Raw genomic sequence first — 27,298 nt, 5'->3', positions numbered from 1 at the left:
ACTAAAAAGCAGCTTCATGCATAAAACCAGTATCAGTAATCAATAGCAGCTGCCTTTCAGTCCTGATGCAGCAAAGAGCAAGTTAAGGCAGAGCAGTGAAACAGTTGCTTTCTCCACCCACTTAAAATTTTTTGCGTGTTTTTGGTTTTTTATTGAGAAAACACTATAAAAGGTTGGGCCAAGCGTATTTACCTCCTGTATGGCATGTCCCACTGTAAGTATTTTCTGTTCTACCAAATCCACCGGCTGTCCCTGAGGCCCTTCCGAGGTACGGGGAGGGATTTCAGCGTGGCATTGCGCTGCAGGGCGGTATCGAACCCGTGGCTCCAGACTGCGACTGGAAGCAGCGCCGCCCTGCGGGCAAGGGCCGGGCGGCTGCACAGGCCCCGCGCTGCCGTCCCGGCCTCATTAAGAACTTCCTTCTCCCTCCGGGCGAGATCTGGCTCCCGACACCGGCCCGCAACAAGCCCGATGCCGCAGCCCGACACACCGGGCAGCCGCAGGACGCGGAAGTAGCGCTTCCCACGCAGGCGGACCTGAGCCTCTAAGACACCGGCGGAGTGGGCGGGGCCCCGGAGTGCCCCGCCTCCGCGCGCCCGAGGGCGGGGCGGGGCTCCGTCAGCCCTGAGCCGCCGGCCGCCGATTGCCGGCCGCCGCTCTCCCCCTGCGCGCTCCCTGCAGCCGGTGCCGCCGCGTCCTGCGCCTTTAAGGCAGGGCTGGCCCCGCGTCACGCGCGGGGGGAGTGTAAACAGGAAGCGGCCGGTCGGCGAGGAGGCTTCGGTGGGGACCGTTTAGCGCCGGGTGACTCGAGCCGCCGCCATGAGCCGCGAGCCGCCGGCGGGGGAGGAAGAAGCGGCGGGAGGAGCAGAAGGAGGAGACGGGCGGGCGAGACCCGCGGAGGGCGGCTGCTACCTGGCGCTGTGCTCGCGGCCCGTGCACTTCGAGAAGGCCAACGCCGTCAACTGCGTCTTCTTCGACGAGGCCAATAAGCAGGTGGGCGCGGAGGCGGCAGCGGGCGCTCCCCGCGTGGGAGGCGGGAGGCCGCGCTACCCGTTCTGACAGGCTGCCCGGGGGGTGCTCGTCGACACACGGGGTTGTCACAGAATGTCAGGGATTGGAAGGGACCTCAGAAGATCATCTAGTCCAATCCCCCCCGCCGGAGCAGGAACACCTAGATGAGGTTACACAGGAAGGCGTCCAGGCGGGTTTTGAGTAGCTCCAGAGAAGGAGACTCCACAACCCCCCTGGGCAGCCTGTTCCAGTGCTCTGTCACCCTCACTGAGAAGAAATTTCTTTCTTCACCTCCTGTATTCCAGTTTATACCCATTGCCCCTTGTCCTATCATTGGTTGTCACCGAGAAGAGCCTGACTCCATCCTCGTGACACTCACCCTTTATATATTTATAAACATTCATGAGGTCACCCCTCATTCTCGCCAAGCTAAAGAGACCCAGCTCCCTCAGCCGCCGCCTCCCCATCTCGAGTCCCCACCCTCCCCCCTGCTCTCTCTACCGGGGCCGGGTGAGGACAGAGCGCTGCCCTGTGCCGGTGCCGAGCCCCCAGCCGGCCGGGATGAAGGAGCGGCCGGCGGCTCCTGGGCACCCCCTCCGGGCTGGAGTGGCGGCTTCGGGCCTGTTGCCTCAGCCCTTTCCGGCTGCTGCTCGGCTCACTCTCCGAGCAGAGGGGCCTGGAGATTCTCATGCCGGGGGCTGGTTTCCTCCCCTTTCCTCGGCTGCTGAGATGAGGCTGGTTCCACTTCTGTGGAACTGCTGTGGTGCGAGGTCGTGCTGCTGGTTGCTGGCTCAGAACCTGTCATCTTGCTAGAGACGGTGGTAACTTTTTTTTTCTTAAATACATCAACATAGATTTATTAGGTTGAATTTCACTAGCCTTTATTTTCACTGCTGTCTTTCTGTAACTCTACAGAGTCAGCACTCTTTCTTTCTGTTCCAAATGTCCCAACATTACTGACAGACTATGTCACTATAGTGTGTCACTTCATTTCTCTGATTTTTTTCCTTTTTAAATTCTTAAAGTTCAGTATATTCATAAAAATTAATACTTGAAGCTTTACTTGTGGCTCAGACCTGAGTTGATGCTTTGCTTTTTGTTTCTTGGCTTTAGTTCTTTTAAATGTGTTTCACCTTAAATATCTCTGTGGGCTTCTGAGTATTCAACTCAGTATAATTTGAAGATCCACAGTCTCTCATGAGGCTTGTGTAGATGTGGATGCGTTCCGCTGTCTGATTTCTGTAACCATTCTCTGATCTCAGCATTCACAGAATTGAAAAATTCAAGCTTTATTACCCATATAAATGTCATGATTTGCCATGTGAAGTGTGGACATGATCAGGGGTCTATTTGGAGGTGGCCAAGTATTTCTGGGATGTGTTTCTTGCTGTTGCACTCTGTTCAGAATTAGTGGTGTCCTTTCTCTTTATAAATCATAATCCTTTACTTAGGTTTTGAGGGCAAGTTGAAATAAGATTACTTAAACATGCCTGTCAGGAGACACTATATCATAGTGTGAATGTGACATAACTACACAGAAACTAGTGGTTAAGAGTTCACTTGAAATAAACTTATTTTCAACTAAAGTTGACATTTAATTCTTTGTGGTTTTTTGCTACTCTAAAATTGTTCCATTTCTGGTGCGTCTCTAAACCATTTTGAACCAGTATTTCAATGACAGTTTCCCAGATGAACATCCTTCTGAGAGATCTGTCCTTGGTGTCTTCTCACCTTGCAGAGATTAAGACAGTTTTGCCTTCATTTTCTATCTACATCAATATTAGAAGTAGTTAAATTAAGTATTTGTCATTCTAGTAAGGCTGTGGACTTGTTTGCATTTTATAGTCTTGACACCTGTATTTCTGCATGAGCATGCTGCACCAATAGCATACCTAATGTAATAAAACCATATATCTGTTATTCTGGGAGCAGATCTGTGTGTCTAGTGCTTCTACACGTACAACGAGTATAAATAAGGCATCTGCCTGACTTTCTTTTTCTAAGCCAGTTAAAGTTTGTAAGAGCATAACTTTTTTTTTAATGTTACCTTATTCCAGCTCAACAAGCCATATAGCTCTCACAGGTTTTATACATATGTGTGTGCAGTTGTGCTAAAGGAATTCTTTAAGTTGTTAGTGCAAGTTGGCTGAAACTTCTCAGGTACAGATAAAACTGCAGATTATTATTAAACTATTCCTACCTAAGAACATGTTCTGACAAGATAAAGCTTCTGGATCACTGAGTTATGCTGCTTCCCAGTCCACGAGCTGATTTTGTTTTAAACAATGCCCGTTTGTCTCAGATACTTGTGCCAGTACCTGACTTAGGAAAATAAGAATCTATTAAAAAAAAAAAAAAAAAGGAAAGCTTATACAGACTTTCTTTTTTAACTTGCCCAGTAGTTCAGAATATGCCTACAAGACTGCAGTACCATTGTAAACCTATGAACTCCAAACTCCAATTAAACTTGGAGCTCCAGAGAAAGGGATTGGTTACTTACTGAATGTCATTATGAACGGGCATATCTGTACAAGAGCAAAAATGGTGTCTAGTAAAAAAATTAAAGGCGTGGCTTATAGAAAAGAAAGCATTTTAAGGGGTTATGATTTTTAATAAGCTACAGATGTGTTCAAAACACCTTTTTTTTTTTTTTTAAATAGGTTTTTGCTGTTCGATCTGGAGGAGCTACGGGAGTTGTTGTTAAAGGTCTGGAGGATAAAAATCCCATTTCCTTCAGGTAAGGCACTGTCATCTTTGTCTTGGGCTGGAATTCTGCAGTCTTAAAATTATGTGGTACTTAATACTGATATACTACAGTTCATGCATAAAACTTACAAGAAGTTGTGATAATATTTTGATTTTTTTTCTTAGACAGAATCTTGTAATTAAGATGGCATGCTTTGCCCTCATGAATTTATAATCTTCCGGGGGAAGAAGTTATTAGGCTGTGGCCTTTTTTTTTTTTTTTTTTTTTGTCTTGATTAACAGCAATGCTTTATTAAAACATGCTATGTATGTAGTAGAGTGTGGAGATTCAACCTGGTGATTCCTACAACAGCAATAACTTTTTCAAGGATGCTATTTAGCAAGTTAAACAAAATGAAGTAAACTTAAATTTATAGAGAACTGTAATTTCTGAATTTTATGCCTATGATTCAAACACAATGTTTCCTACATTTCTTGCATGATTTCTTGTTTAATCTAAATTGTCTTTTATATCGTCCATTTTTTTTGTTGAAATGTGGGGGTTTTTTTGCAGAATCGGACAACAGTAATTCCAATGAAACTTTGTCTTTAGAAAACTATTTTATATATGTTTCTGTAAAGAGCAATGGCTCTTTGTACTCTGCTGTCCATATATAAGGAAATATTCTTTTGCTCGAAGGTGGCTTCAATCCACATATGGATAAAGCAATTTGCAGTCAAAGTGTGTTTACTGTGATCTGTCAGGTATTACATAGGGTCTATCCTGAAAGTTGCTGGTTTTATTTGACTTTTTTATTGGACTACCCTTGTCACAAATCCTGAGAGAACACTCAGTGAACTTCAGCAGGTTCCACAATTTTTCTGCCTATCTATTTCTCTCTTTGTCTGGACTTAATAATGCATACTGGAAGTAGTTCTACTTTATTCATGCCAATTGTACTGATGCTTGCTTGGTAAGAATACATTTCTTATTCTTTCAAATGGTGTGAAAATAGCCTCGCTCCTCCTTTGACATCAGAAATTCTTCTAAAGTATGTCTCCTAATGGAGAGGTGAGTGGGCTTGTGTCAATTAGCAGTAGTTCTGGAAGTAAAGGAGCTGATTGCAGGATGTTGGTGAGTGTCACAGAGCTTCAGGCTCACTGAGACAGAACGGAGAACACAGGTTTGAATAGTCCCAGTCTTCCAATTCCACATCACAGGCCAGCAGAGCTGAGCATTTGTAATAACTTCAGGTGCTAATTTGTGCAGCCTTAGCTGTGTTTCTGTAACAGATGTGTGCAGGACTTCTGAAGAATGAACTGCCTTTATTTTCCAGTCTGAATTTTGAATCCTGTAATTGGCCAGCAACACTTGTGTTATATTCAAAAGCATTTGCATTATGCTTTCAATTCCGTCATTCTCTTTTTGAGGGTGTATTAGAGTTCTGGAGGAAACTATTTTAGATGATACTTCCATAACTCCTTTTTCTTTCTGTATAGGATGGAAGACAAAGGAGAAGTGAAGTGCATCAAGTTTTCCTTGGGGAACAAGATACTGGCTGTACAGAGAACTTTGAAGAGTGTGGTAAGAAACCTATACCCTGCAGATAAGACAGGGAACTGGAGCTGGAAATCTTATAAATACTGACAGTACCAGAGTAAAAGCCTGAGACAAATGTTCAAGAGGACTGATGGCTAACAGCTGTAGTGAAAATTCCACTATCATGCTGAGAGGCTGAACAGGCAACATTGTTGTTTTGCTAGTGTCATCATTTAAGAAAAAGTGGGGGGGAGCCAACTCCTGTAAAGAATTCCCTGGCAGGGGTGAAGTGGAATATAGTAAGTTTTTCTTCTATATATTTCAACCAAAACAACTTGATAAACTAATATCTATTCTCTCGTGTCTCTGTATGTATCTTGTTTGTGCTTCATAATTGCTGACATACTCCATGGGCATTTTTGCAGGATTTTTTGAATTTTATTCCGGATAGCCCTCAGCTAGAGTATACACAGGAATGTAAGGTAAGTTAAATGTCCAAAGCTTGTATGCTTAGTGAAACTAATGTTAGTTACACTGGTGGCCTCTACTCTACAAGAGAACTCATTGAGATACCTTGCGAAACACTAACATGAAGGAAATGAGATATGTAATTACTACTATCTATCTGAATTGAGGTAAACAAACAAGTACGAACAATACCATTAAAAACTTCCTGGTCCAGTCACTTTAAGTCTTTCCTAGAAAGGACTGGAAATGCTGTGGAGGCAACAAAAGTCAAGGTTGTAGAAGGAGAGGAGAGACTAAGTACTGATGATACAAAAACAGTGGCAGTAATGATACACATGTTAATGTGGAGGTTTTACCTTAATTTCACTGATCAGTGATAGTAAGATATTACTAGTTTGCAGACTATGTTTGGTATTTTTAAACAACCCTTCTGGTTTTTTGACAATTTTTTTAATGAGAAACAAGTACCATTATTACTGTTTGGTATTTTCCAACTAAGATAAATTATATTTTGGGGTAATAGAATGCTGAAGTAAATTGTTAAAAATCTGATTTGCACAGATTCTTTTATTCCTGTAGACTTGAAAGCTGAAGCACTCTCTGCTTTGTTATTCAGGATTGTGTGTTTGAGTAAACCATTCTAGCAAAGCATTAATGGTAGTGTTCTGAGTGAAGTCACTGTAAATACGTCCGCTTAGTTCTTGATTTCTGTCCACAGAAGGAACCATCTTTTCATGTCAGGAATGGGTTGAATTGGCAGCATGATTTGGACCAGAAGAACTTGGCTGTATAAATAAAATCTGACTGTGTAATTAACTTGTAAATCTTACACGCTGCCCAAAATCCTACAGTAGTTGTATTAGTACATAGTTTTGTGAGTCTTAACAAAAGTAGCTGATGCATGCTGGGTGGCCAAAAGCGTTAACTCCAGTGTTTGGATAACTGAATTGCCCTTGATCCCACGTTCTTCATTTAGTAATATTAGCTTATCTGAATAGTTCATTTTTTCCAAGTAAAAGAGTGTTTGTTTACTTGTTTGTTAAAAGACAAAGAATGCCAATATTTTAGGATTCTGCTGGACAAGCTCTACAGAAATTGTCTTCATCACAGATCAAGGAATTGAATTATACCAGGTAAGACAAATTACTCCTGTAGAACATATTTAGAGATTTGAAAATGTAAATTTGTGACAGTATTTTTGAATTCCTTTCTTCTAACTGTCCAATTGAGAAAGTGCACTGCTAAAACCAGAAAGATAAATTCTGCTGTTTTGTTTGTAGATTACGGTTATTTTCTTTGAGATAAATACATTTTTGGGCAGAGGGAATTCATCATTAACAGGTTATTTATCACAGCTAACAAAGACCCTGTGTAAAGGAGTACTGAATTAAGGCTCGATAACTCTAGATTAGTAAATGCTTTTGGCTTGTATGGAAATGAGTATCTAAATCTAATGTGAAATATCACTTAATGCAAAACAAATTGGCATTGAGGAGGATATGCGCATGCTTAAAATGCAGCAAAGAACAAAGAATTTACTAGATAGTGACATCCTTCTGCAAATTGGCAGCTTGCTCTTGTGTTAGTCTCATTGTCTGAGTTCCTCTGTGTTTGTCTAATTACTTTAGCACATGCTTTTAAGAAATCTCGTGAATAAATAGCCCTTTCTGACATTCATGATGAGGGATATTATGAACTTCCTCCAAAGTTGTGCACTTCCCAATAGTTCTGGTCCTGGAGCTAAGACATGGTGTTTCACGTAATTACTCTTACTGATAACTATTACTAAAGGAAGTAACTGAAAAAGCAGCATTATTTCCTGCTATTTGAGGGGAAAAATACGTTTGGCACCTAAAAGGATCATGAATGTCAACCCTGCAGGTAAAAGGATCAAATCAAATAAGTATATTTTTGAAGAGAATTATTTAAGCCCTCTAAATGAAGATAATCAATTTATGTACTATCTTAGTTCTTAAAAGAAAATATTAAGGAAGCTGGGGAGTGAAGGCAGCAAAGATCTTGCAATAACTTTCATAAAAATTTGACTAGTTGCGTAAAGCTAGTTGTTTTCTTTGTTATGGACAGAACTTATACCCAGACCTGAATGAGGGGCAAGGCGCAGCACCTTTCTGCTCATTAGCATTTGAGGACAATTCGATGCACATGTCCTTGGCTACAGTAAATTAGGACCTAAGCTGTAATTGTCACGTTTCTGATTTTTAATTCTCACGCTGCAAATGCGCTGACAGTTAACTGTTTCTCACTTAACAGTCCTAGCTACTGTGTAGAACTGTTGATGCTGTGGAATCCTAATGGCACTATAATGCTAATATCCCTCGTTTCCAGGTATTACCAGAGAAACGAAGTTTAAAACTTCTGAAGAATCAGAGTATTAATGTCAACTGGTACATGTATTGTCCAGAGAGCTCTGTTATTCTTCTGTCGACCACTGTTCTTGGTAATGTCCTGCAGCCTTTCTATTTCAAGGTAAAGAGATGTGTCCCACACTTGTCGTTTTGTGTGCTTCTGGGTTTTTAGGCTGCTTCTTTGTTCAAATATTCTGTTGCTTTTCCTGGATTTCTTCCAAGAGGTGCATGTGTTCACATCCTTATACAGCAATAAGCAAAGCACAAAGCAAAAATATATAACACAGTTCCTAGGTGATGGCTTAAAATTAAGTAATTTGCTCTTTCTTATGTCTTCTTTGGAAAGAGGTGTGTCCAGTTGGACAGTTGACTTTGAGAAAGGAGAAAAAAATTAGTGACACAGTATTTGACAGCTTAAATATCTTTCAAGAGATCTTTTTTTTTTTTTCTTTCCCTTAAAGAAGTATATATTATTTAATTTTACTATGGGCATTTGCACTCTGTAGCATGGCAATAAAGAAAAATTAAGGGCCTTTTACTTGTGGTTATAACAACCACCTTCCAAATGTGAGTGGATGAATTTGAAAGAAAGAAAAAACGTAGTGCTTAAACAGCTGTTGTCCCAAGCATGAGAGGACTTTTTTGTAGTATTTATTTCTCATAATGTTCTTCCCTGTGGATAACACTTAAGGTTACTGGGAAATGATGTTCTCTTAGGTGGCGAGGTGGGACTTACTAGACTCTCACAGCTTTATTTTTAAGGACCTAGGTCATGCTTCCCTCTCCTTAATGTTTTGTGTCAAGTTGTAGCTTGAAGCTAAGTATTTTTTATTTTGTGTTCAGAAAGTAATCTTTAAAGATTTAATGAAAAGGGTACTGTACTAAAATAATCTTTGAAAACAGAGCTCTAGCAAAGGACAGACTTCTGTAGTGTTTACACTTCACACTCAAGAATGAGTTAATGAGAATGGGAAGTGAATTGCAGAAGTTTTGGAAACTCTGAAAACTTGCTTAAATGTAAATTCTTTAGGAAAAGAGGAAGAGGAGAGAGGAAACCTTGGGTGGGAGCAGGAATATGCTGAGTGTAATGCAGATTCTGGAGTTAGCAGGAACAACAGGAGACACTGACTGGCAGGAGGTACTGATGTTTTCCCCTTGCCAGTAAGCACTTATTTAAAAATTGGAGCATATGTTTTGATAAAGGAAGTTAAGAGAACTGCAGTTTGAGATCAACTGTAAATGGGATCTGCATACAAATTTATCTTGACTTAATTAAAATGGAAATGTTTTGCTAGCTGAAGCTGATGTTATAAAATCAAGATGATAAAGCTGCTAAAATTAGAATACTGGAAGGATGTATTTAGCATCACGGTAGGATAAAAGTGTCAAACCCTTTTTTTCTTTTCAGCTATCATCACCATCCTTCACCTCATGGGGGTGCTATTGATGGAGCCTTTGGTTAAAGGTTACTTGAGAGCTTTCTGTTTCAAGTCTTAACAATTAATTTCTTTCGATTTTTTTTCTGTTTAACAGAGTGGAACAATGTCAAAACTATCAAAATTTGAAATTGAGTTACCAGCAGCACCGAAATCCTCCAAGCTCAGCCTTTCTGAAAGAGACATTGCGGTGGCTACAATGTATGTATCTAACCAGTCAAGCCTTTCATGGAGCAGTGTGACAGTTTTGGGGATACTGAGAAAAGACAAGAACATTACCATGGTTGCACTTGCTTCTTGTGTTAGCTGTACTACTGTTTTAAAGTGTTTCAGTTACTGCCTTGAACAAAACAACTCTCTTGGGGCAAGGTGGGGAGGGGAAGCTAGCTGAGAAGTCTCACATGAAATTGTTCTTGATTAGTACAGAAGTTTTGAGAATGCTTCATTTTTGAACTGAAGCATTGGTAGAGTTCTTAGAAGTCTAACTTGCATGAGTAGGCATTGTGATGTATCAAGTGCTGGTTTAGTCTTTCACCTTTAATTAATTGATCACTTGACTTAGGTAATTCCACATCTGTTCTTTTAGGATTGAATGTATAGCTCTAACAGACTGGTAGAGCTCTTACTTGAAACTAATGCTTTAATCCTGTTGTCTCATTAGATATGGGCAGCTTTATGTTCTCTATTTGAGGCATCACTCAAGGACTTCCAATAGTACAGGAGCAGAAGTGGTCCTCTATCACTTACCAAGGTAAGAGCAAAATGAAGAAGATTAGTGGCAATTCACAGGTGTGTAAGAGACATCTGCTTTTCTAGTTTAAACAGGCTTACTGACCTGTTCTTCTCATCTCTGTTTCCATAGAGAGGGCTCTTGTAGGAAGACACATATTTTAAAGCTGAACAGAACTGGAAAGTTTGCACTGAATGTTGTGGATAACTTGGTGGTAGTCCATCATCAGGACACTGAGGTGTGGTTTATTTATATTATGTTGTATTTTAACTTCTAAAAGCTATGGGCAGATTTTAATAATGATGGCTGTTAGCTTTAGAAAGTATTTTTGCATGTGCTTAGCTTTTCCAAAAGCCAGAGTATTTGCAGGAATAAATCCATGAAGGCATAAGAGATACAGACTTATCCTTTTACCTTGTTGGGCTAACATTTTAGCAGGGTTTTTGCCACTGCCTGCTTTTTCATGCACTTCTTTTTTCTTGTTAGTTTCCTATGATACTCTGATGCTGCACTGTGTAGACTTTTAAGACATTATATGAAGAGGTAGAATTAAATCAGATACTAAATTGTTGAAGGCCCAGTTCTGCAAGAACTTCTATGAATACAAATGATCTTATGCATGCAGTAGCACAGGTAAAACTTGCTAGCTCACTACTCAATAGCAAAGCCTGATCAGTGGTAAGGCTCAAATGGTACTTTTCTCTTAACTTGTGGAAAAGCTTTGGCTTCTTTTATTTTCTCTTGGACAACTTCAAGAACCAGAGCACATTATCTCATTTGGGTGGTTAGTTGATGTTTCAGCTATAATTCATGTTAATTCTACACTCAAGCATTTAACCCAGAGCACATATTCTCCAGCATTTTGGTCAAGCTATAAACATGACTGTGTGAATACAGAAAACAAAATCAGACCAAATAAGGTAATGATTGAATAATTGAAGTCATGTTTCACTAGCGTTAGAAGTGAAACTGATTTCCACTGTGCAAGGATGAGAACATTGTCCATACTGGGTAGAAGCATTAGTGACCCAAGTTGAACAAGAGTGAATGGTAGAGTGAAAAGTAGTCTGAATGCATGTAAATGTGTGGTAATTCACATCTGTGAATCCTAATTTCCTCTTCTGAATTGCAGACTTCAGTTATATTTGATATCAAGCTAAAAGGAGAATTTGATGGGTCTACTACAATCCATCAGTTTGTACTTCCACCTCGATCAATACAACCCTATCAAATACCTGTAGCAGGTAAAACTACTATATAATAAATATCCTAACACTGTTACCAAGATTATCTAAATATAGCAGCTGGCATACAAGAGTGTTTCAATTTTTAAGGTGCTGGTTACTAACATTTCTATTATACATACTTAGGAGAGGGTGAGAAAGAAGGTAATAAGGTATTGAGTGTAAATTTGTGTTCCAAACAGAATAATAAGAGTTGCTATTTAAGACACATACTTCCCCAGTGCTTTGCCTTTATACTTCAAAGTTGTTTGGTTGGTTTGTGGTATGTGTGTTGGTTTGGTGTGTGGTGTTTGTTTTTTTTTTTTTTTCCCCACCTATAAAAGCGTGTGTGTGTACTCAAAAGCACTCCATACTTTTCTGGCTTAAATCATGGCTACATAGCCATTCCTAAATAACAGAAAGAGGCTGGAAGATAATCTAAGCTAGAATCAAGTTTAGAAGCAACTCTCAAATCAATATTAGGACTTAACCACTTAGATTCTTCATGGATTATCTTTCTGTTTTCATGTCCTAGAAGTGTAGCAGATAATTACCCTCAAGCTGGAAGTAGCTAGAAATAGTCTGAGTGTAGTTCCAGTAACATAGGGCAAAGCCATGTGGTTCTCTTTACAGAAGAGAAAGATGCTTCTATAGGAACAATTGCACCATAAAACCTCTCTAACATCTGAATTGTGAAGTCACTAACAGCAAGTATGACTGAAATCTGCAGGTGGAAGTTTGTATTAAACAAAGAAAGTACAAACCAGTCTTGCTTTTTTTTTAAAACTAATGTGAGTACATATAAATACTATAATTCTACATAGATTCCATTTGCTGTACTAGAAATGGAATACTTCTGCACCCATGGTTTAGCTTAGCTAAAAAACAAGAGTCAGGTGTTGAAGAATTTGTTTGTCTTCCCAGTGTCAGATTTTTTCTGTAGATTATCTGTCTCCACAAATGGATATATCTTTTTTGCCTGTGTGTTTTAACATGACTGTTAGACATTACAATCTATACTTGCCTTTTCAGTGTAAGATTGTAGTTTGTATTTTGTTCACGTAGGAGAACTGCAAGACTAGTACTGTTCTTCACATGATGTTAATTTTTCTGCAGGTCCAGCCTCTGTGACAAGTCCATCTCCTGTTCCATGTAAACTCTGTATCCTTTCAATACTTCAAAAGTGTAAGAGTCTTGGTAAAGCCTCATTCTATGTACCAAGCATAGAAGTAGCTGGCATTTCTTACCTTGACCAATTAAGTCCAGCTTTAGCTGATTATGCATATTTACTTTAAGACAAAAGAACATGCTTCCCAAAAGACCGTAATGCTTTCATTGAGTTGTAAATATGGAAATCTAATATAATGCAATACCATGTTTCTTGGTCATTTGAGATGCACATATGAAAGGACTGAATAGGTACACTATGGAATTGAAGTTCTATTTCCAAGAATATTGTTCAAGACCTTTTACAAGAAAAGGTGACAGTAAAGTTAAGTGACACTAATGGGATCTGCTTCAGTACAGAAATGAGAATTTAGTAACAGTTTAGAATCAATGTTAACTATGGATGTTAGAACTTTAACATTTAGATTCTTCTTCTTGGATTGTCTTTCAACCTGATATAATCATCAGTGCAAGTGAAGGTAAGCGGCAACCTTTTCTACGAATGAAGCAGAAAAGTTCAAAGGTTCACAGCTTGCAGAAGTTCTGCTGAGCAAATTTACTTATGCTGAGTAAACTCTATATAAGCCATTTCTAAACAACTTCTCTAGGAGGCAATATACCAAATAATTCAGTAAGCTAAGGCAAGTCTACTCCCTAACAATACTTAGTGTCAAAAAGAGGCTAGTTTATACCCACAGTGCACAAACCAGCTTAAAATCAATGACTAAGCAGATGTACCTAGTAAGATGACTACTCTCAGTAGTGATAACTGAGGATGACCATATTTTTACTACAACTTTTCTGGGGTAATGCTGCTCTAAAACATAGGTGAAGGCAAATAAATCATGATTGAGATGTAAAATGGAAAAGTATAGCCTAGGCATCCAACTGTGTAAGGAAATTCACTTCTGTTTTATTCTTTCAAATCAAGGTTACCTCTGGAGTCTTCAAGTGAAACTTGAACCTGTAGTTAACCTCTTGCTAGATAAAGGAAAACTAATGGATTTCCTTCTCCAAAGGAAAGAATGCAAAATGGTTATCCTATCTGTATGTTCTCAAAGTAAGTTCAGATGTTTTATCTGTATCTTGAAAGTACAACACTGCTTTTTCATAAGCGCTCACACAAGTTAGCCAGGTATGTTCTTAGATTTGAGATCACCTCTGAAACCACCTTGGTCCTGTAAGATGTCATTTACCTAGACTACCCTCAGTCACCATTCTTAAAGGAATTATGTAACCACATGAAAGAATTAAATCCCTTCTCCCCCACTCCTTTGGTTAAGTAAATCTGACCTGATTGAAAGTGTTTATTTAGAATAAACCTTAAAGATCACCTTTTGAAAAAGGCAACATTAAGCTCCTGGTTGTTTTTCCTCATAGCTATTTTTTTCTTTTTATCTTTTCAGTGCTTAGTGAGCCAGAAAGGGGATCACTGTCTGTGATTGCAACTGTTTTTGACAAACTGAATAATGAATATAAGAAGTACTTGGAAGCTGAGCAAAGCTATACAATGGTAAACGATGTTAGATACAGCAGCTTACAAAGACAGGCCAATGCTATTTGCATTTCAGGTTGCATCACAGTGAAGGCAAAATATCTGCTCTTCCCTGTCTGCCTCAGTCTCGCAGCAGAAGGTCCACTATGCAAGATGCACCAAGACCCCCACTCAGTGCTCTGCTGTGGCAGATGCTGCATAGCTCATCTCCAGCATGACAAGTAACATATTGCAGTGCTTGAAAGCAGGAAGAGGGTAGAAGCTTAAAAAGCAACTTGGAACCCGTAACTATCAAAATTTCCAAACCACTGATTTCATGGCACACTGTACCACTGCACAATAGATGAAGCCCTTAATTCTGCTAAAACTCTCATAGTGCAGCCACATGCTAAAAATCCTTCTAAAGCAGCATGCCTGTGTCAACATAGTAAGATTGATTCACCTCCTGGCTTTAAGACTTATAATAGGAGCTTCATTTTATATAACTTGTAAAAGCAGTTCTAATGTGAAAGCCCACACTGAATAGAATGCATCTAGTATTACCTGACCACAGATGTGAATCTGCTCAGTAACAAAACATGTTTATAATTATGTTCCCCATGGAAAAAAAACAGTCTGAGACTAAAACTGTACTACACCACTAGTTTTCTTTTAAAAAGGCTTTTTTCTTCTAGGTGGTAGAAGCAGGCCTGAGTAGAAGTAATCCACTCCTGAAACGTCCAGTCCGCACTCAAGCGGTCATTGATCAGTCTGACATGTACACACATGTTTTATCTGTATTTACAGAGAAGAAGGTAAGTTAACTTTAAGTGCTAGCAAACTTGACTGCTTGAAATAGCCTGGGGAAGGGTTTATTATCAGGATTAGGGTATTTTGATGCCCATTCTCATGGGGTTGTCAATAACAAGGGGAGCTGTGCAAGTTCCACGTAACACTTGTTTCTTGTCCAGGAAGCACCTCATAAGTTCACTATAGCAGTCTTGATGGAGTACATTCGCTCTCTTAACCAGTTCCAGATTGCAGTTCAGGTAAAGGACTTTCATACATGAAATACCAAGTACATCACCTCCATGAAATTACACAGAGTTTCAAACCAGTCTCAGTCATGTGTTTAAGTCCTATACAACACTACCTTCTAGACTGTAAAGACTGGTATTGAGACCTACCTTTGATGGTCTTCTTCCTGCATTCACAGCACTACTTGTATGAGCTGGTCATCAAAACCCTAGTTCAACACAACTTGTTCTACATGCTCCATCAGTTTCTGCAGTACCATGTGCTCAGTGACTCCAAGCCTTTGGTATGTAAGACAAGGTGCTTCAATAAGCTAGTGGTGGAGGTGGGAAGTCTTCAGAAGTTCAAGGTTATTTCTTTCTTTTGCCCTAGGCTTGTCTGTTACTGTCCCTGGAAAGCATTTACCCTCCCGCACATCAGCTCTCTCTGGACATGCTAAAAGTAAGCATTTCAGACTATAGTAACTCCATGTCACATGTGGGTTAGACTTGTCAAACAGCTTACCTGACCAAGCTTGAAGTGACTAACTAGCATCTCAATCATTTGTTAGAAGTCTTACAGCTGTAATTGACTTCACAGAGACTTTCTACAGCAAATGATGAAATAGTGGAAGTTCTGTTGTCCAAACATCAAGTTTTGGCTGCCTTGAGATTCATCAGGGGCATTGGAGGACATGACAGCATTTCAGCCCGCAAATTCCTTGATGCAGCAAAACAAGCAGAAGATGACATGCTTTTCTATACAATATTCAGATTCTTTGAACAAAGGAATCAGCGGTTACGAGGAAACCCTAGTTTCACACCAGGTAAGCAACAAGCAGACCGAGATACTCATAGTGCAAGCAGAACTAAGACTTGTTTCAATTCTGCTCCAGCTGAGTCCGTATTACAAGATAAAATCCTTGGTGCATTTTAGTCTGTATTTTAGGCTTAGTTTTAGGCATAGTTCCAAATTTGTCTTACTCCTTTGTATACTGCACCCAGGAGTGAAGAGGCTGAGCCAAAGAAGAACTTGCAGAATAAGCTAACCTGTTTGGCTTGCAGTTGCTTGCACTGCTTAGTTTAGCAAAGCCATTATCTCTAATTAGTGCTTTCTCCTAAAGCCAGGAACTGGATCAAGAAACCTTTTAGTTCAGTTGTCTTTCCACAGATTACAAAAATTCAAGGCCTGTTTTATACAAGAGTTCCTTTCATTCTAAAAAAAAAAAAAATTAAACTGCTAGTACCAACAGCATGTTCTTAGTCACCAGATAGCCTATAGGCACAGAATGCCACTCCAACATCTCGCATCTTGACAGTAAAGAACTCTCATGGATATAAATCCACTGGTTAGATACAGGAACTATATCAGACATCTGCTCCATTACAAGAATACTTGTTAAAGGACTAGAGACACTCCAGTATTCCCTTGCTTTAAAATTGTTCAACTCCTTTACTCAAAAGCATTAAGTAATTAGTACTTTAAACTGAGGTTAAGCAAAACTACAGCGTTGCTTCTCAGTTTGAGTTTTGAAGTTAACTTATTTTCCACCCTCCCCTTTAGGTGAGCACTGTGAAGAACATGTCACTTTCTTCAAACAAGTTTTTGGAGAAGAAGCTCTTATGAAGCCCACAACATTCTGAAAGACACTTCAACTGATATGTATAAACTTAATTTATTGCATTTAAGTAGATTTTTGAACTACAAAATTGCTATTTTATAATAAAGTATATACAAGACATTTTGGCAAAGAGTACTAAAAATATTACAACTTGTGTTGGCTTCCCCCTAAAAATAGAGACAAAAATTGCATTGACTTGCATTTAAAATTAGTGTCAGTGGTTTAGCAGTCCATTCTCCTACACTTCACCTCAGTTTCATTGACAAGAACAGCTATTCAACTTGCAATACAGCTGGTTTAGGTTTCTAGAAGAAAAAAACACAACCTCTTGAAAACAGAAGTGTTTCAGTAATCTTGTTAACACACCTAAGTTTTAGTAATACTGTTATGTGAGCCACACCTAGCATTTCCTGAGTTTAAAGCTACGTCCAAAGCTGCAGCTGGTATCTTCTAGTTGAATCTGTGCATGAGTCAAGTCAGTGATGGTTACAGTGTGATGTCATAAAACATTGCTGCACTTTGGTTCTTAAGAGAGTTGGGCCTAAGCCAGAGTTCATTGAGTCCACTGAACACTGTTAAAAACTAGAAGAGGAGTCGCTCCTGTTCTGTACCTCTGGTCCTCTCTTGTGTAGCACGAGTTTTAGCTTTATTTACTGATGGGCCTGAGTGAGAGAAAACAGTTACAGCAAAGTCTCAACATTACAGCATATCAGTCAGTCATCAAGCAGCACACACAAGGCTAGGTCCAGCTTTATGTTAATGCTACTTCAGAAACATGCTTCTGCTCAGCTGTTAATAGCTGTCAGCAGCAGCAGGTGAATCCACAGTCTTAACCTCCTTAAGTAAGGCTTAAAGTCTGCTTTTAAGAACTACACCATAGGCATGAATTCCCAAATTCAAGAGGACAGTGTTTGGACCATCCTTACTAAAAAGTGAGATCACTCCTGCAAATGCAGGAACACTGTCCAACAGCAGGTTTGTTGCTTCCACCCACCATCCTGTCCCCAGGTTAAGAGACATTACCATGCTGCTGTCAGTTGGGCCACAGCAGCAGCTTCATTGCAGAACAGCACAGTGCAATCACACAAGGCCAGCGGTGGTTGCTTCAGTTCAGTGAGCTTCCACTGCCACCAGTCAACCCTTGCTTTCCAACAGACCCGCTACTTGACCAAAGGCACATTTAAGTGCTGCTTTTTATCTCTGTTATCTTATCCATTTAATGGAGAGAAAGTGTCCTCAGGTAGCTAGCTATTGCCATTTGAAGTGTTTTAGAGCAGATTGCCACATCTTACCTATGTAACTAAGCAGAACTGGAAGAAATATTAGTCCATGTGTTGCTCCCAGCAGAACCATAGCTAGATACATCCTGAAGTAGAATATCTTGAAGATCTGAGATTTGGAAAAAGCCAGTACTACAATTCCTCCAAATTTGGTCAGTGTGATACCACTGAAAACCTGTCAATTAAAAAGAAGTATTTTAAAGTTATAAGTAGGGCTTTATGTAATCCATTTGCTTTAAGTATTTAACATTTGCTAAAATTCTTACATAATTTGAGGCTCCTATGTGCAGCATACTTCCTTGACTGTTAGTCCTTTGAATCAGATCAAAGGACTACTTGGGAGAAGAGTTCAACTTCTTTTCCCCACTAGAACCTGACACCACAGGACAGGCTCAGTATGATTAAAAAGTCACTCTAATCTGTACAGCCACTTAACGTTTACTTCAGGCAGATAAAAACTACTACTGAAGTAACTCATATTGCAATGAAGTGCCTTACCTGGGTGCAGTACATGCACCACCAGAACAGTCTATTCCAACCCCATCCAGGTCACTTATCTTAGTCTAAGTGACATGAGAGTACCACCTAAACACTGCACCCTGCTTGCATTCCCAAAGTTCCAATTGCATACCTTTTTCAGAAGAATCTTTCCTAGTCACCTCTGAGTATGTGCAAGAGAGAAGCACTTCAACAGGACAATTCAAAATTAATCAAAACTACTAGTTCAGCTAAGGCTTTTAGCTCTGTTCTCTAGAATTAGGTAGTAGTATTATCAGACTAAAAACTGAGTCTTGAGCATCTCTATTACTGGTAGGAGCCTAGGTTGACCTTTAAGAGTTTTAATCAAATATTCTGAAAAGAAAATGCAAGGCCATCCTTACAACTTCAGGATATCACCATAGTCTAAAGTTGTAACTTAGCTACTCATTCCCACCCTCCCCTCAATACAGTGGATACTTACTGAACTGCCCATGTGAGACAGAGCTGCTTCTGCACGCTCTACTCTACTGCCCTTAGTACTAACAGTGAACGCTCTTGTCACATGACTGCAGAATTCCACAGCAATACCACAACTCTAGAGTGAAAAGAAACATATGTGAAAATACCATTTAAATGAGCACTTTGATGGTAAGGTCTCAGACCTCTAGATAAGCAAGAAAGGCTCTAGCAGGGTTAGAATGTCATTGGAAGTTACAGTATTACTTGGTTATTAGAGGCTGTTGTATGGCATATTACCACCAGTTATTACTAATGAACAACTAATCTGATTAAACAGGAATCAGAGCATGAAATCATTTTGGAGAACAAAAGTTTGTTGGTGTTGAAAAAAGCCGGCTTCGATACAGTGCCTGCAGTGAACACTGAGCACTAAGATCAGTTTACAGATATTAGCTGCAATAACATTGCTTTAGGATAACACTGAATATACATGCTGATTTGATACCATAAGAGTTCAGCTATTTAAATAGCCATTTAGAACACTAAATTAACAGTTGGCAAATCTCATCTTATCTAGACTTACCTAGCAGGTGACTTACATGAACGTATGTCTGGTTGTAATACAGGGCAATAGTTTACTCTCTCATAACTGTGTCAGATCTGCTAGAAATATCTCCAGAGAAAGGTAAACCAGAGCTCCAGCACTCAGCAATTAGTTACCAAGTTCTGGAGCATTTCACTAAGGCACTCTCTGCCCAAGTGGTTTCACCCATTTATGCAAGAACCAGGCTGATGCTAGCACACAGATCTGCTCTGTAGAATGTGAACACAGCAGAAGCCTTAACACTAACCTATGTATTCTTACCTTAAGTATCAACAACCTCTGATGTGCAACAGCACCTGGCCTATACAGTAGCAATACAACTGGTGCTGCAGAACAGAAGAGACCACCACTAGATACAGCAACTGAACTGTCAGCTATGCACCATCTTATCAGTACTAGGACTAGTCATCAGAATAAACCTGTTTTCTACCCACCATCTAGATGTATTAAGATAGTTCCACTACTGTTCAAATGCCTGTCAAAGCTTAGTGCAAAATACTATTCAGCATCAGGAATATAAATATGTAAGACACAGAACTGCTCAAGACTTGGAAACAGAAACAGAGGGATGCCTTGTTAACTTACCATGACAAGATTCACTAATGAAACCGCATTCAAGCTGATGCCCCAGAGCCACATCACTCCAAACATGTTGACAATTATCATAGCAATAGTTATTGAAACTACAACAGCAGCCCATACTTCAAAACCAAGCAGCACCGTTGTCACCAAAAATATCGATCCCAAGGAGATGCAGAGGTTAAAGATGGTATCATGCACAATTGTCAAGTATTGTTCATAGAAAACATAAAACACACTGTGGAAAGAAGAGAAGTTGCAGTTAGTCATCTTCCTATTATATGCCAAAATCAGATTAGCTTCTGTGCCAAGGATAAAGTAGTTCCCTCCTTACAGAAGTCAGCAACAGGAACTGGCTTCCTACCATCAGTGGAACAGCTCCTACAGGACACTGGCTGTTATACAACCTTTATTTGAGGAGTTAATGAAGAGCTGGTGTATCTGGAAGCCAGGGTAACTCCCACAGTTCTATACATGCAGCTACAGTAGTTCCCAGAGTGTAGTTCCTCAGATCACTTGTGGTACCTGTAGGAACTACTGCAGAGGGTCTGAACTGATTCCTTATGCAGTGAGACCATAAGGATGGATAGAATTCTTTGAAGCTAAGAAATCAGTATTTCAGCTGTACAGATATCAATTCCAACTCAATTTCATTGTGGTACTCTTATAGAGTCTTCAGTATGTTAATCATGCAACCATTAGACAGGTACTACCCACCACTGCTGCCTTCACTTTAGGTTTAAACTTAAAGTCAATACATTCACATTATAGCTTGCAACAATCCAGGTCAACATACCTGCTTAAGCTACAACTATTAAACCCTACTATGAAAGCTAGGAAGTGCCTAAGCTGAAGCCTTTGTATTGAAAGACAGGTTTCTTGATTTTAGCTAGCTAACAACCACAATAAAGAGAATTTAGTGCTACGGATATAAGTTGTGCTTTTGTGGTTTTACTAGAAATTCTAGAGTTGCTATATTATATCATGTTAGACAAAACTCAAGTCTCTACATCTTATTAACCAGTACGTTTTCTCAGTTCCTCAAGCTGAATATTTGTCACTAAGGCAAGAAACATCTAAGCATACCTGTAAGGAAACACTCTGTAGTTCTTCTCTTTGATGCCCATGGTTTCTGTAATGTTATCTGCTATGGCCCGAGCTTTCTTCATGGCATCAATAAAATCAGATGATGTTTTCAGTACAGTATGGTAAGTCATAAAATAAGTAGCTCCAACATCAGATTTGTTGTTTATAAAGTCGACAGCAGAGTAATATGCAGCATGACCTCTATATGAACATAACATTTTTATGTCAATATCAGCACCATTCAAATTTATTAGCTTTTATAACTCCATCTTGTTTCTAACAGTTTCCAAAACTGCTAAAAGCTTCAGAGCTCAACACATTTCAAGATTTCACAAGATATACTGGGACAGACTGACTATTAAAGTTGTTTCTCTTTGTACAGAGGAAAGCTGCTGTTCCATTTGGTTGATGATGCATTTGTTTTCCAAGTTTTGTTTCAGAAAATACTATAGAACAGGTGCCATGTCAGTGTTTGTATTACTTGTAGAAGGACATTAGATTTCCAGCACTGCAAACATAAACAAGTCATGCTTCCAGAGCAAGACATGCTGGTCTAAACAAGATGTACAGAATATGGCTCTTACCCTTTGCCACATTTAGGATTAGGGTTGTCTGACAGGAACATTGGCAAAAATGTCATGAAGTCTTTGCCCTGGGGTCTCTGCTTGCCTTCTTGAGTCAGTGGTCGACAACGAGTGCAGGATGGATCAGTGACTAAAAACATACAGGAGGAAGGTCAGTTAGAGGACCAAGTATTCTTTGTTGTAACACTAGTAACTTCTGACTTGCAACACTACAGGATATAATTCCATAAAAAGCATTTTCACTGATGAAATAACTGATCAGCTCTGAAATTCATATAAAATTTGTAGTCCTTTTATTTATTACTACTAAGGCAAGGGCTACCAGAGAACTCAGTTACTTGGGTACTATCTACATTTGACCAGATAGGAACTATACCAAACTGAAGGATCTGAACAAAAAAAAAAAAACCAACTAATTTCATGTGCTCTAATGAAACCAGCAGAAGGATCAACATTTTTATAATATGTTATTTTTGTAATAGTCATGAGACTGGCTGTCTAGGTTGACCATCTTTAACCTGCAGCATTCCAGTAGAATGTTTAAGTTCAAACAGCAACTCAAATAATCAGAGGGCAACTCAAGAGGTGCCAGCTCACTCTAAGGAAAGCTGTTCGCCTGACTCATACCATGATAAATTGTTTTGTCTGCGCAACTCAAACCAAGATAGTTCCCTAGCAACAAGATGGGTGTCAATACCTGATGCATTGCAAAACTGTCCAGTGGTATTGTAGACTCTGCAACAGGACGACTGTGGCTTCACCCAGTCAAAGTAGTCATCAATCCAGGATGATGGGGCATAGCCTATCCTTGTGCTAATAAAATAACACAACCATCATCAATAAATTTTGTGTTTTGTTCCAGAACACATTCCTTCATCTGTCCAGTTCTGACTTACTCCACAGCCACTCATTCTGGTCGAAGCTAGTTAGCTCTCCTGATAGTCCCCCTGCCCCAGTACACCAGCCAAAAACCAGTCTTGCTTGTAACACCACAGCCAGAGAACAGCAGGAGCTTCTCCCCTGCCAAGCTCAGTTTTCCATCCCCTGTCCACTCTATGCCCCATCCTGTTCCACATATTGTTGCCTCAGTTAATAAGCAAGGTACCTCCTTCACTTAGGCTGAAATAAAAACACTGAACTGCACTCAAAGGAATGGGGAAGATACTTCCTTCAGTTGTTAGCTACTGAACTCCAGATACAATTCCTGCTTAGCCTTGCTAGGCTAGTTTATCCATCAAGCTTAGAAGCTGAGCATGCAAGTCATTTTCCAGAAGAGCTTAACCATACTGAAAGGTCTTCACAAGTTTTTCTTCCTACCATTCCCAGATTCCTTGAATGATCAAGCCCCTTTTCCAAACTCAAATACATCAATATATCCCAACAGTCCATATGGTTTTATCCTCATTCTAGCAAACTGCCACAGCTTCTTCCGTTCCCCTTCCCTCCCCAAATCACAGTATAAAGCAAATACAAAGTGTCAGTTGTACAATCAACAGCTGAGCCTGAACTAAATTAAAAGGACACACTGGCCAACTACATCTTTTCCATGTGACTATGCAGAGAAAAGCATGAAAGACTTACTAGCTACCAATTTCTGCAGCATTGAAGACTTGCTGGACAAGTGAATCATTATTACATCCCATTCCACCACACACCATGTTCTGTCCTTCCAAAGAGGTGTAGTTGTGCCCTTCTTCTAGGACAAAGTAGACAGGAGGACCTGCATGCAGGTACCTGCTGAGCTGGCTCAAGTAATCCATTACATAGGAGTCCTTAAAGGGAAAAGTTTTTAGTTACTATGACATAATGTTGAAGTAGCACAATAAGATATCAAATCTCTTTAGCCACAAATTGCTGATATTAAGACTTACATCTGGCATTGAGAGAGACTGATCCAGTCCAATCTCTACATTGTGTAGAACTGCTGTACTGAATGACAGAACACCCACAAACACTGCTATCTGCAAAAAAGCAAATTCACAGAAGTGAAAACTGCATGGAAACAAGAAGCAATAATTTATTAAGCTAATAGCAACCAAGCAAAGAATTATGCTACCCCAAATTAGTAAACTAGTTGCAGTAAAACCTAGGTACTCAGAGTTCGCTTGAGAGCCATAAAGGAAAATTTATACTTGAAAGGCAGGAGTGAAAGATATGCCAAACACCTTCTGTAAATAAGCACAGTAACATCAAACTGAATCACAGATTCAGCAACAACACTCTAGATTAATGCAGTGTAGGAGCCAACATGTGGTGATTTTTGGCATATGCCTGAATTGATTTGACTGTCAGTAATGCAGTTCTTAAATCTGGGCCTTGGACAATCCAAGGTCAAGCCTCTTGTTTACTAGAAATACTCTTGCAGCTACAAAAGTTTATTCCAATACTAAGGCTGAAAGCAAAAAAATCCCAGAAGCTTCATTTGTTTCGTAGTGCTGAAGATTCTTCTTCAGTATGTGACCTTCAGGCTCACTACACTTTCGCTCAAGTTTAGATGACTGTTTACTGTAAACAGAGTGTACATACTACTATTGGTCTCATCCAGTCCTTCAGAAGATATGGAGAATAAAGATTTTTGAAGAACAGAAATAAGATGCTCTCAGAATGCTGGACTCCACTCATTTCTTCATTGCTTTTGATGCAACACAGAATATCCAGTCTATTACTCTGAAAATTAAGTGCCAGATTTAGTACAGTTCTGCAGAAGATACCATCTGTATTACACTGCAGTTACGGGTGCATTTATACTCACCTCTTGACGCTTGATATCCAAGCCCAGGAGACTTACAAAGCAAGTGACTTGAAGAATAAAGTCTATGAGCACAGCCATTCCAGCAAAAAGGGAGAATGTGCGAACCGCTGGCATCGTAGACAGTGTCCCTGAAGGAAGCAACTCAGTTTGTTAAACAAGCAAGTTCCCTGCTCTCAGAAACACATGAGCATTTTCTAGACAGATATCCAAAATAAACATCAGCAGGACAAAGCCATTCTCTTCAGAGTAAAAAGAGCTGATATGAGCCTGGCTGCAGCTGCTGTTTTTGACCTGTTTGACAGCATTTAAACTGTGCAAAGAGGTGAGCAGCTTTGAGACATTTCTGAGTTCAAGTCACTAGTCTTAGTACAGGTTGCGTAAGAGGGTAGTTAAGGAGTGCTGTCAAGCAAGATCTTGCCTCAACACTGAGCCACTCAATGCAAATCGAACAAATGGTAAATTATAGTCTAAATAAAAAAGTTCATCATGAAAGAAGGCAAATTTATACCTGAAGGGTACCAACAAAAGATATACTTCTGACATATACTGTAAGAGTGAATCTCAAACAATCTGTCATGAGACACCTTTCTAAGCAGTAGCCAGATGACCAAACAATGTAGGAGCTAGTACACCCTGATATTTGATGTATTACTAAGGTCAAACTTAGATTTGTCAGTCACTACAAATTAGTAAAAGGCTCTTGCCTTTCAAGCTGAAGAGCTTGACAGATGTAGAATTACATCTTCTTAACTGTACCAGTCTCATAAAGTACCACAATGCCTATTCTCAGAGGCCAAGTTGAACTTGATTACAGCAATGAACAACTAAGCTAAACTTCCTCTAAAAAAAAAATCTTGTTTAGTTTTTATTTTTAGTTTTGCATTTTTTCCTGCAACATATAAACACTTATCTTCAAATATTAAAGAAGTCTTACCAAGAAAGAATGCCACAGTCTCCGAAAAAGATGAGAGAAACATACTGGGTGCCACATCTCCCAAGACTCTGCCAATCTGTTTATCCAGAGTTTCACCCTGAAGGCGCTCATCTCTCTATTTTAAGGCAATTTATTATAATTAGGAATCACACAATTTAGAAAGTGCTTTCATAGGAAATAAAATCCACACACTTTCAAACACCCAAACTATCTCTTATCATTAAGTTTGTTAATGTGAGATCAACAAACAGAGGTTCTCCAATACAAAAGCAGCATGAATATCACTGTTGCCTTGCTTCAAACTTCACCTAATACAGTAGTAAAGGCCAGTACTTCAGACAAAACCACACACTTGCCAGAGGCATTGTCAGTTTTAGTGGGTTATTGTGCCTGTCAAATTAGAAAGCTGATTGCCCACTAAAATTGTGTCAGAAGTCTCTGATCTGGAGCATGTAGTTTAGTCAATGATTACTGCTCACAATACACTAAAGTTACAAGCTATCAAAATAGTAGTTGAGTTATACAACTACCAGAGAAGGATGTTAGAAATAATATTCATTTGTACATCATTAGAATGTGGATCAGAAATTATGTTAAATGAGATTAATATCAACCAGCAGTAAGCAAGAATGTACATATAATCTTGTCTCTCTCTTTCCAAGACCAGTAGATATTCTGTGAGGGTCCAGAGCTGCTCTGACTGGACTGCACACTGGAATGCAGAAGACTTTCTGCTCCAAGTTAACAGCCTTCCAATACAGGCGTATTGAGAACAGTCTCTATGAACATACACATACCTGAAGTGCCTGGACTATAATGAAAATGTTGTCCACCCCAATAGCCAAGACCAAGAAGGGAATTACTTCTATCACAATCAGTGTCAGTGGAACTCCAAAGTAGCTGAAAATGCCTATAGAACATGCCACCGAGCTCAGTACAATCAGGATGCCTGCAATGCCCAGGGAGATCTTTGAATCCATCTAAAAAAAAATTCATGACTGTCAACCAAACAAGCATCAAACAGAACAGATTACAGCAAAGGTAAAAACCATGTTCTTACATATTTAGTGTAGTTAGTAGAATACTTTTCTAATTCTTTTGAAGATATGGATATTTTAAAAATAAACTGGATGCCTCAAGTGAAAACAGACTTTGTTGAAGCTATGAAGCAGGCAAATTGTCAAGTATGACAAGGACAGTGCTCCCCATAGTTCCTGCCCAAGGAGTACTCAATGCTTTGATTTTATTAAAAGACTGAATATGAGCAGTTTGCAAAAATATTTCAGTCACTTAAAGCTAAGAAAAACTAATCGGCAAGTTGTAGCTTCAGTGTTTATAGCTATGAGAAGTATACACATACCAGTACTCTTCTACAGCTCTGGATATGTCCCAAAGCTATGGAGATGTACACAAACATTACAATATAGCTTATCACCACAGTGCTAATATCACTGTTGCTTTCACGATCTATTTCATCTTCAATACTCCGTTCCGCAGAAAATGATATGGTCAAGTTTGGATTATCATAGTTCTTCAAAAACTTAATAAACCTAAAAGGAAAAAAAGAAAAAGATCAGTCACACTTTAAAGGATAAAGTATTTTGTATTGAAAATATTTGGAAGTCAGCTGAAGGCAAATTTAAATAATCTGTGTGGTACAAGAGTCCACTGTGGCCAGAAACTACTTTGAAGGACATTGCTCATTTTTAAAAGAGGGCCGCTTGCTACACATCCCTAGAACTCTACTTCAAGCACTAGAAATACACTATGCTGAAATATCTTCCATGTTCTCTCCAGAATTTGAG

The 27,298-nt window shown here is 39.5% G+C and overlaps 2 protein-coding genes across 3 annotated transcripts in view; one reads left to right on the top strand and one right to left on the bottom strand.

Moving 5' to 3' along the window:
• Positions 1–622: 622 nt before the first annotated feature.
• On the top strand, positions 623–16,857 carry RMC1 (regulator of MON1-CCZ1). Of its 2 annotated transcripts, XM_071804192.1 has the most exons (21): positions 623–993; positions 3,672–3,748; positions 5,197–5,281; positions 5,662–5,718; positions 6,751–6,837; positions 8,051–8,191; positions 9,101–9,208; positions 9,604–9,707; positions 10,168–10,257; positions 10,369–10,474; positions 11,369–11,480; positions 12,576–12,620; positions 13,052–13,105; positions 13,558–13,686; positions 14,033–14,139; positions 14,796–14,915; positions 15,072–15,149; positions 15,317–15,421; positions 15,508–15,576; positions 15,715–15,940; positions 16,678–16,857. In XM_071804192.1, exons 1-21 carry the CDS (start codon positions 820–822, stop codon positions 16,755–16,757), a joined length of 2,154 nt encoding a protein of 717 aa, XP_071660293.1. In that variant the 5' UTR covers positions 623–819; the 3' UTR covers positions 16,758–16,857. The 2 variants fall into 2 exon arrangements, with proteins under 2 accessions (XP_071660293.1, XP_065686341.1); XM_065830269.2 differs by lacking the exon at positions 9,101–9,208.
• Positions 16,771–27,298, bottom strand: part of NPC1 (NPC intracellular cholesterol transporter 1) — a 28,176-nt gene continuing 17,648 nt past the window's right edge. The window contains exons 12-25 of the mRNA XM_065830268.2: positions 26,854–27,043; positions 26,291–26,473; positions 25,494–25,608; positions 24,560–24,687; positions 24,334–24,474; positions 23,679–23,768; positions 23,389–23,579; positions 22,505–22,620; positions 21,808–21,937; positions 21,224–21,424; positions 20,144–20,375; positions 18,977–19,090; positions 18,028–18,190; positions 16,771–17,397 (exon numbers count right to left, since the gene is read on the bottom strand). Coding sequence (XP_065686340.1) covers positions 17,318–17,397; positions 18,028–18,190; positions 18,977–19,090; positions 20,144–20,375; positions 21,224–21,424; positions 21,808–21,937; positions 22,505–22,620; positions 23,389–23,579; positions 23,679–23,768; positions 24,334–24,474; positions 24,560–24,687; positions 25,494–25,608; positions 26,291–26,473; positions 26,854–27,043 — 2,074 coding nt within the window. The 3' untranslated portion in view covers positions 16,771–17,317. The remainder of the gene's footprint in view (positions 17,398–18,027; positions 18,191–18,976; positions 19,091–20,143; positions 20,376–21,223; positions 21,425–21,807; positions 21,938–22,504; positions 22,621–23,388; positions 23,580–23,678; positions 23,769–24,333; positions 24,475–24,559; positions 24,688–25,493; positions 25,609–26,290; positions 26,474–26,853; positions 27,044–27,298) is intronic.

The sequence above is a fragment of the Patagioenas fasciata genome, chromosome 2 (genome assembly GCF_037038585.1).
Source record: "Patagioenas fasciata isolate bPatFas1 chromosome 2, bPatFas1.hap1, whole genome shotgun sequence".
Taxonomy (NCBI): domain Eukaryota; kingdom Metazoa; phylum Chordata; class Aves; order Columbiformes; family Columbidae; genus Patagioenas; species Patagioenas fasciata.
Note: the sequence above shows the minus strand (reverse complement) of the source record. Positions and strands in the feature narration are given on the sequence as shown.